This window comes from Meleagris gallopavo, chromosome 10 (genome assembly GCF_905368555.1).
Source record: "Meleagris gallopavo chromosome 10, MGAL_WU_HG_1.1, whole genome shotgun sequence".
In the NCBI taxonomy this organism is placed as follows: domain Eukaryota; kingdom Metazoa; phylum Chordata; class Aves; order Galliformes; family Phasianidae; genus Meleagris; species Meleagris gallopavo.
The window spans coordinates 3,010,126-3,020,425 of NC_139413.1; the positions used below are offsets into that span (position 1 = coordinate 3,010,126).

The 10,300-nt window shown below is 42.1% G+C and overlaps 1 protein-coding gene across 15 annotated transcripts in view; it reads right to left on the minus strand.

Moving 5' to 3' along the window:
• NPL (N-acetylneuraminate pyruvate lyase) overlaps window positions 1–10,300 on the minus strand; it is a 40,931-nt gene that overhangs the window by 18,519 nt on the left and 12,112 nt on the right. For 11 of the 15 annotated variants that reach the window (XR_014885242.1, XR_014885240.1, XR_014885241.1 and 8 more), the window contains 3 exons: window positions 7,469–7,619; window positions 1,530–1,598; window positions 34–107 (listed from right to left, as the gene is read on the minus strand). Coding sequence is in view for 12 of the 15 variants with exons in the window: in XM_085231725.1 (XP_085087851.1) it covers window positions 34–107; window positions 1,530–1,598; window positions 7,469–7,545 (220 nt within the window). In the remaining 3 variants the exon portion in view is untranslated. Of the gene's footprint in view, window positions 1–33; window positions 108–1,529; window positions 1,599–1,773; window positions 1,866–7,468; window positions 7,620–10,300 lie in introns of those variants that run through there. The other 4 variants (XM_085231729.1, XM_085231728.1, XM_085231732.1 and 1 more) reach the window with 2 other exon arrangements.

The window sequence follows — 10,300 nt, forward strand, 5'->3', positions numbered from 1 at the left end:
TATGCACTTTCTGTGGGGAATAAAAAAACTTACCAAAGATGTTCTTCACATTCTGCTCGCTTACCAGGTAATCCACATACTGGTGAATCACTGAAAGGTTGATTTGTCTGAAATTTAAGGAACCACAGCAACTTTAGGAGTCTCAGCAACCATAAGTGCCTACCTACAGCAATTTTAAACAGAGAGATTCAGTAATCAAAAATGAAGTCATGTATTTCTGAAGTTTTGCATGTGTGCACGCACAAATTACCCCAAGGTATGATACCTTCAGCATGTGTTTAAAATTCCACAAGCAATGAGGCACACTTGAACCTTCTGGACTGTTAAGAGAAGCAAGAGTGCTCTTGAGAGCACAAAGGTATTTGTGCACGTCTGGCAAATAGTTAAGCTACACTTGTAACTACAGGACACAGGCTGTGAGACAGAGCCTGCTGCATGTGACTTTGACCTCTCTCTCTGATTAAAGGATGGGGAAAACAACAGACTTCCCAGACAAACAGCGGAAACTGATTTATAGATTTGTCTTCTCTCCAGAAAAAAAAGAAAAAAATGTTTATCAGTGCATAGTATTTTATTTTTGTTTCCATTTGCCAAGCATGCAGACTGACCCCACAGTCTGACATTCGATTCTGGGACCTTTACTGGGTTCACAATTTACCCCAATTCTCACAGGATGTATCTTACGAGGGCCAAGCATCTCAGGCAGAGGGCCCAGATCACATTCCAAATACCACCTTGGAGTAAATTCAAGCAGTAATAAAAAACAACATTGAAAATAAGTTTTCTTTAAAGGAAGAAAGCAAGCAGTGACTGCAGTGTACCTAAATTCCCTTACTGACACAGGACCATGCTCTACAGTACATTTACATTGTAAAGGCTCACTTTCAGAGGACTGTATCAGTCAATAACAACCACCTTCCTCAAAAACACATACAGATCGTGATACATCCCCCACTAGAGAAGCTCAGGGCCCTTTGCTGACTCCAAACAACTCCATCTTGCAACATCAAACTGCAGCAAGGAGGACATCTGTTTATCATCATTTCCATGAGGAAGGAGGAAACTCAACTTTTGATTTGACGTTATTTTTGGAACCATGCAGTCCTTGCAATATTTTGTTCTGGTTTAGACTAATTCTGCTGACACATGTATGCACGCAAGAGCACGCATGAGTTAGTTAGGGGCAAGAGAAAAGGACATTAGATTTAGATAATTATTTCTTAGCTCTTAAGACTTCTCTTTAACGAGGGGTGTGATTTGAGTTTGGAAATACTGCAATGCTAACACGATTTACTGTAATTTAGTTTGCATCTACAAAAACAGCTGAAAAAACATTATCCCAAGATTAAGGACTGATCAAACCTCTAAGCCCTGACCGACAGCCTCTCACCCAGCAGTTCCCCATCCCACAGAGATCTGATCCAAATCGCAGCCCAAAGTGATCCGTTCCAAATAAGAAAGGAAATAGCATCCCGAGGGGAGAGCAGACAGCGTGACACAGCCGTGCAGAGGTGCCAGGCGACGCTCACCCATCAGGAGTCATTGGGGTGACTGTGGCAGCGACCAGACCCTCCAGCTTCTTTCTGGGTGTCATCGAGCTGATCGGGGAAAAATAAAGAAAAAACGATTAGCAATCCCCCATCTTTAAAGCTTTGTCTCCGCTCACTCCAGCCACGAACGGAATCAGACCAAGTTCTGAAGCAGATTTCGACAGGGTGCTGGGAGGCCGGGTCTGTCGGAGTCGTCCCCCCCCCGGTCCCACAGCTCCCTCACCTCCACAACCCGCGCCCGAAGCGCCCCGCCGCCTCCGGAGCGGCTGTGAGGCGGCTGTGAGGCGGCTCCGCCTCGCCCCGCCTCGCCCCGCCCCCGCCGCGGGAGTTTGGGGCTGGAGAATGAGAGTTAGGAGGAGCGGCTGAGGGAACTGGGGCTGCTCAGTTTGGAGAGGAGAAGGCTGAGGGAAAACCTCATTGCCCCCTGCAGCTATCTCTTTTTCTCGGGTGAGAAGCGATCGGATAGGTGGAAGCGGCCCCGAATTGTGCCAAGTGAGGTTTAGATTAGATATCGGGAAGAATGTCTTCGTGGAAAGGCTTGGATCCCCAGTCCTGCAGGTAGAGACAGGTAATCTCTACCAGTCTGCAGGTAGTGGACGTGGCACTGAAGGTGGTGGTTCAGTGGCCTTGGCAGCAGGGCTAGGTGACGCTTGGACTTGACGATCTTAAGGGTCTTTTCCAAACTAAGTAATTCTACGATTTTAAGTCATGGCACTGAAAAATGAGCAGAAGACAATGGCAAATGGGTGCTAAAACCACTGCCCACACGCAGCCCATGTGGTTTTTGTTTGCTTCCCCCACATGTGGTTTTACCAGATGTGTGGCACATGCAGCAGGACGGCTGGATCCGTGGAGAAAGGCAGCAGTGCACATCACCACTCAATCTGTCCTCCCACAGCAGAATCATCTGGGTTTCCTACAGCTGATGTCTTAGAGCTAGTTATCCGCCAGTTTTGTTCAGACTTATAGTTCTGTGTAGAACTTCCAGACGTACTGCTGATCTATGCTATGATAAGACCCATATCCTTAAATATCTGCCATTTTGCCTAATTAAGGTGCTTGCTTGAAGCGATAGTGACTTCCATATGAATTGCTTATCTATGATAATCACGGAATCATAGAACAGCGTGGGTTGGAAGGGACCTCAAGGATCAAGAAGTTCCAACGTTCCCTCTGCATGCAGGGCCACCAACCTCCACGTTTAGTACCAGCCCAGGCTGCCCAGGGCCCCATCCAACCTGGCCTTGAACACCTCCAGGGATGGACGGGGCATCCACAGCCTCTCTGGGCAGCTGTGCCAGCACCTCACCACTCTCATAGCAAAGAACTTCCCCCTGACATCCAACCTCAATCTTCCCTCCTTGAGATTAAAACCATTCCCACTTGTCCTATTACTGTCTACCCTTATAAAAAGTCAATTCCCCTCCTGTTTATAATCATCTTTTAAAGACTGAGAGGCTGCAGTTGAGGTCTCCTATCAGCCTTTTTTTCTCCAGGCTGAACAGGCCCAGCTCCCTCAGCCAAATAAATAAACATCCTTCCTGACCACAAGACTTCTATACTAAGAGCAACATCCTTGAGTCAGGGGCACGAGTCCAACACAGTAACCAATCAGCAGAATGCAGATGGAGACAGGTACCCTCAGAAAACCTGTGCCCAACCATCAAAGTGAGTAGGGGGACACCAGACCCTGAAGAACTCTGCCCAGGCACAGAAGACTCAGTTATGTTTGTGTAACCTGCAGAACAATCCCCTGTTGTTGCGTGCTCCGGGAGCACATTTTTCCTGCAGTCACATAACGATCTCAGAAGTGGTTGGGTCTCTGGTATTCCTCCTCCACTCCAAAATATGCTCACTGTGGGCTGTTAGTGCTCAGTGGTCACTTTTCGTGCTGTTTGGCTTCATTAGCAGGTTGTCACAAAGCACATCTATTTTTCATTTCTTTGAGACTTTTCTCCCTTTTCCAGATGTCCTCAGAGCATCTCAGAACAGTCCATAGGGGCTTTAGAGGAGCTAGATACATTTAGAGGGGTGTGGAGCTGATGGCATCATTGAGTTTTAAATGCCCAAAGAGAAGCTGAAGTGTTATTTCTAGAAAAGAAGTTTCAGAGCTGCAGAAAAGAGTTCTGGAGCAGTTGCATGGAGATCAAGAGGGTTTTGAGAGCTATTTTGTCCCACTGTAGTATTGCTTAAAGCAGTGCAAGGGAATTTAGATTAGATTAGTGCAGTTTAGAGGGTTTTCAGAGAGGCAGAGTGGAGGTTTTAGACGAGTGCATAGCTTCTCACCATGCTTATAACTGATTCTGGAGCTGTTTAAAGAAGTCCAGGCTGATTTAGTGGCACTTTAGAGTGCTTTAGAAATAGTTCAATTCTATTATTTAATTAATAAATTAAATACATTTTCATTTAATGGAGCAATTTAGGGGGTGTAATTCAGCTCTTTAAGAGCCTATCCGAGCTGTTTCATAGCTGTCCAAAGGGGTTTAGAGCATCTCAAAGCATCTCCAAGCAGTTTGAGAAGTCCTTGGAAGAACTGCAGAGATCCAAATGAAATTCAGAGGTTCTCAGATCAACATAGAAGGGGTCTAGATGATCATATGAATCTGAAAGTTGCTTAGAGCAGGTTTAGAAGGATGTTAGGGCAGTTTAGAGGACCCTAGCACTCTTTATGGGGATATTACAGCTCCTCAGGACTGTTTAGAGTGCTTTTAAGGAGCTTTGGAAGAACTTGAGTGATTTCTGAGATCTTTAGAGATGTTTACAGGAAGTTCAAGGCATCTGAATGGCAATAAATCTTTTGAGATATTTAGAACTATTTTGGGGCAGCCTAAAGCTGATTAGAAGTGTTTTAGAGTAGTTGAGAGACCATTCAAAGCTGTGTAAATTACACGTTTTGAGGCAATTGCCTTACTGGGGCTACAGCAAGCTGTCCTTACAGCTCTTCGGAGCTGATCAAAGGATTTTTAAGCAATCTATAAGAGATATATAGTTTAGAGCTGCCTATAGGGGGCTAGGATAGTCTTAGAGTGGTTAAGAATGCTTTTGAGGAATGTCACAGTGGTCCCAGCCCATTACCCCCCCAGTTCAGAATTGGTTGAGGGCTGGGACTGTCTTCCTGCATCTTTCTAAGCCATGCTCACTGTTTCTGACACTCCTCACTGACTATGGCTCTCTCCCCCAGCCCTTAGGTGAGGGTTTTATGTTTCAGGTCAGTCTTTGCTTACTTCAGAAAGAATGTAATTAAGAAAACGACGGTAAAAAAAAGGCTGTAAGGCTTTCAGATATTTACACTGATAAATTACCAGAAGGAAGCAAAGAGAACCGCACCTCAACTAAAACTGATGTGCAAATTATTCAACAGTGGATTGAAGGACAGCATAAGTTCACTTCCACAATAGTATATAATAGAGTGGATAATTACTAACCCTCCTCTAGGCATCAGCAAATTAACACCTGCACAGAAGAGAATTCTTCCTGAACACTGCAAGAGTCTCATTAGGCCGAAACTCACACTCAGACTTTACTTTTGTCCATCTAGTAAAATCCTGCTGTCCCAATACACCAACTGAGCAATCAGCAGTGCCAATGATGTGCATGTGAGTACAGCATCCTAAGGACGATGTTTCCCCCGAGGGAAAGAAGAAATGAGCTTACTGTGGCCATTTAAAATACTTCCTTTCCTTTATACTCATTTTAAGAGTGTGTTTAATGCCAAAAATACACATTTAGGAAGGCTTAAATGGCTCTGGAAATTTATATTCAGGAAAATGCAAACAAGAGAGCTTGTATTCAGGAGAGAATCCAACATTTGCATTGTAAATTTTGGGTAAAGCAGAAGAAAGGTTTAGGCTGTGTGCAGCTGCAGCATGCTGTGCAGTGACCGGAAAAGCATCACCCCAGTAACCACAGAAATAAGTGGTAAAGTGTCAGTGCTGCCAAAACGCAGAGGATGGTAAGGACACCAATGAAAACAACAACAACAAAAAAAACAGTGGCTATTTTTCAAAAACAATTACAGGAATAAAAATATGGTTTTATAGATGTAAGTACTTTTTTCCAGTGGGAAAATAAATGAACATCAATGTCAAAAGCTTATCTAAATTACCCCATATATCAATTCAATTTCAAAGAGGGGAGTTATAAACATTTAAGAATCAGAATTTTTGTGCCAAGAGCACAGCTAGGTTGCCATGTGCTGACATAGTGAATTGACATAGCTACTAAGAACTTGCTTCATTATTCAGATCACTGATTTGCTAAGGTAGTTCAGCCAAAGGTACTCCAGTTTTCCTCCGGAGGACGTTAGATTGCTGTGCTTTTTGTTGCTGTTTCTACATTAACATCTCCAACATTTTCTACATTGGCTACAATTGAACACCTCTGTCCTTTAATTTTTCCTTCCCCAAACCACCTACATGCTCCAAAGACCTGGATTTTCCCATTTCTCAAGCTATCACGTGTGCAGTTGTGTTTGGGTGTAGTTAGAATATACTTTTGCTTCTATTTGTCTCTGAAGTAAATAAACGTACCCAGATAGACTCTTCTTTCAAAGACAATATTCTGACCCAAATCTATTTTCAGAACTGCAAGTAGCAAAGCCTAAATGATACAGAAACTCAAAAAGATATTAGTGGTGGAAGTGATGAAATTCCCTTAAATACCCTCTTGTCTACTGGCACTCAGAAGTACAGTATCTGAGAAGCTGATGTGATGTTTTTCCTAATTTTTCTGACACAGATATTCACTCGTGTCTGCTGCATTAAAGATGTTCGACATGCCAAGATGCTAAATCTCTAGATGTCAAGGCATTTGAATACTTAATGGCCCCAGAGACAGTTCACCAGAGAATATTCAGACGCAAGGCTCTAGAATTATAGAGAACTGTCACTATACAATGGATCTGTTAATGAGCCAAAGGGACTCTTGGCAAGCAAGAGGGTTTGAGGGAATTTTTAATTAAAGTAAACTTCACCTCTGAAAACAAACAACAGTGCCATCTGCTGCAGGAAGCAGCACTGGATCATCTTTGGACAGAGAACAAGTTCTTCAAGAAGAAGCCCCATCAGGAAGGCTTACTGCATAATCTAAGCAAGAAAAATACCAAGATACCCATACTCGTTACCAAAATCTCCACCCTTAGAAGACGGGAAAAGTTCTGATATGATCCATACTCAAGCAAGAAGGATCAGGAACAACCTTAGGAGACAAGCCCTCAGTCAGAGAACACTTTCCTACTGCCATACAACAGTAACACCAGTGTGCCAAAGCTACACTCACAACTTGATTGCAAGGACTTTGATATTGATTCCATGTTCTGCCTCACATTACACGATACACAGTGGTCCTCATCTGTATTCTTGAAGACCTGAAAATAAAAAGCTCCCTAACAAGAAGCATGCTTCTTTTTCAGTTATCTCCTCATAAGTTTTTGGAGAAAGTGGAAAAATCTATTTTAGGAGAGCATTTTTCTTTGACACTTCTCTTATTCTCTGGGTCTGTTTCCAGTGTCTCTGGCCATGGTTTCAGGTCCCTGGGTTCTCTACGGCAATTTCTGCATGCCTAGGTCTTTTTCACACTGGGGACTGTCCCCATTATCAAAAAACTTTGAGTCAAGAGCACCCAGACCACAAGGCAGGGGAGCTGTAAGGTGTTGTCACTCTATGCATTTCTCGCATGCAAATGGAGAAAGTTGAGAATGAGAGGGAGAGATGGAGAGAAAAAAAGAAGTAGAAGGCCAAAGCAGGCAAAGAAAAATGGAAGTGAGACACCACCTTAAAGACTAGGAAGATGGAGCAAAAAAGAGAAATTGTGGAAGCATTCTCTTTCTGCTTTTAAAGACAGGGCAACAGGCATTTGCTTGAGGAACTGCTGGAAGATGTAGGTAATTAGTCTTTCTGGAGATGATACTGAATGCCTACCTTCTTCTGGAGAGCCTGTCTAGCAGACAGAGGCCTTGGGCTGCTGTTGTGGTTGTTAATAACTTCATTTTCCTCATTTCTGGAGAACATTATTTCTGGTATGGATGGCTGGTGACTTCAAACACTACACTTTCAAACACGATTGACTTTCCTGTTGATAAGAAACAATCAATATGTAGCTGCTCTCCTTAGATCTGCTTTTGCTCTAAATAATGCTCTTAGACAACTGATATCTGGCTCTTTAATCTTCAGAATTGTGCTTGCAAAGGAGAATATACATTTTCTCTTACATTAGGCTACAGCTGTTATCACGACAGTCTTATATCACTGTTAAATACAATTAAAAAAATCAAAAATACCATCTCAAAGATAAAGATTGCCCTTGATTCATGTTCGTTTTTCTGAGTAGAATCTGTTAAAAGCAGAAAAAGGATGAACTGGTAGGGGAAACTGAATTTGCTCCATATCCTTTCAGCGCTCAAGGGGGTGCAGGTTTTCTCTGCATTATTTAGCCATACGCTGGCTAAAGAAGTTTCCTGAAGGAATTGCTTGTGGTTCAGCTGGCAGCTAGATCCCTAAACAGATTCATATTAAAAATAATTCTTATTTTGGAAAGATGCCAAGTGAATAAAGCAGTGTATTAAGCTGAGAAAGATTCCAATGTCTTTGGGCTCTATGGACAGAAGAGAAGGAGCTTTAGGGAGATTCTTCATGGAAGCTGCGAGGATTAATTTAGGATTAATTCTTCAAACTTGGAATGATTCAGAAATGCTGACCTTCAGCAAGAAAATCTTCTAAACCTCTAAGTCAGGAATGCTCTGGAGTGGTGCTGGATGTAGGATGCTTTTTATTTGGACAAGATCAGTGAGTTCCATGCAAACCCTGATGAAGTGAAGCACTAGCAACAAGTCACTCATTTGGAAAGATTTTAGATAGTGCTCTCAGTGAACAGCTGTTGTCTCATTCACAAAGGCTATCTGGATGTAGTGAAAAAACAATACTCATCATCAACTTAGAATGAGAATTGCTTTAGCAACTGTGTCATCTGTTCAAGGCAGAAGGGAGATGCAACAGTTTCATGTATCTCTTGTAACAGGCAAAAAGCACATGGACAAAATTCACACAGGCATTTCCAGAAAGCAAAGGATTTATGGCTGAAGGCCAACCAAATAATGACAAGTTGCTGTATTGACATAAAATGTTACAGCACAAGGTCCAAACACCACCTCATTAGAGAGATCTTCCATTTACAAGGGATAACATGGAGACTTCTTGGAACAGCACTTCAGTACATTCAACTGCTTCTTCAGAAGGTGGTAGTCTTGTGTTACTCCCATTCCCTTACTGGAAATGAGAAGAAAATAGAACATGATAGAAGGTTTTCTCTTTCTTTAGAGCAAGGAGATAAGAGGTTTCTTTAGGCAGATGAATTGGAAAGATAAGGTTCATCTAATCATATAGGAAAACTCAGACCATTATTTTTAGTAACTATAAACATCACACGCCTAACTTCTCTGTTTTGAAGTAGGAGCTTCTGCAGCAACTGATAGGTGTTTGCAAAAGCAAATGCATTTATGCCTGAAGACTCCCAGTTCTTTTAAATCAGAATCATCAAGTGGAAGAGCAGCTGATGCTGGGAGAAGCTTAGGCAGGAAAGCAAGACTGCCTGGAGCATGTGAGCAGCGTGCATTCCTTTCAGTCCCATACACACCCTTTTTTTCATATTACTATACAGACTTTCCAGTTAGAAGAACACGACTCAAAGTTATCATTAACTATACTGTAACAAAACATTTTTCAGGAGTTTGTCTAATGCTGACACAATTAGGCCAGTGGAAAAGATTCATCAATTTCTGCAAGCACTGTGTGCTCACCCCCAGGAATAAAGGTGACCTAAAAAACACTTGCATACATTTGACAGCAGTGATTGTAATTACAACAAAGAACAAACCTAAGCATTTTTGCTTTACAGCATGTTGTTTAAGGGCTTGTCTAGCCTTGTTAATGACAAGTGTAGCTAAGCCTACATAGAGGAAAAATGGAAACCACCAGTACCACAGCTTTGTCTTGTATTTATCCAATACAAGTTGGTAGCCTGAAATACCATGACTTAAGAGCACAGCACTGCAACACACACAAGTATCTTCTGAAAATAGTAAAATTCCAGCTACAAAGAGTAAGCTATAGCCTGTGAGTTTTACTCTCATTCCTACCTCTTGAGTTTACAATACCGAAAAATATTGCTTTGTTAGCTATTGTACAGAATAGCCAAGCTATACATATACATATACATACATACATATGTATATACATATACACATACATACATACATACATACATATGAGATACTGAATATCGTCTGCTTAATTAATATATTTTAGAGCTCTTCTGTGAGCAACAAGTCTTTTACCTATGTTTTTATTAGAAGTATAGTGTACAAGGGGAGGTTGATATTTATGAAAGCATACTTGTTTAAGCTTCTATTATGATATGGCTTGCTTTTCCCCATGTAGTAGAGATAGACAGACACACCAGCAGTACAGGGATGCAGATGAACATCCCTGCCTGTATGTTCTGCAAACTACCAGGACCTCAAGTTGCTAAACAGCTTTTTTATGTCATTTTTTCTGTGTAACAGACAATGGCTATAGAGCAGCGTGCTCAGGTGTTACTCTGGAGATAAAACCATGTGCCAGCTCTCATCCTGCCCCTTCCCCCAGTTATTTATGATACAGGCACATATATAGTTATGTACTGAATGCATGTCTTCATGGCTGCCCCGCTGCCCTTCACAACTGTTGGCATGTCTTCACAATGCATCTATGAGAAAC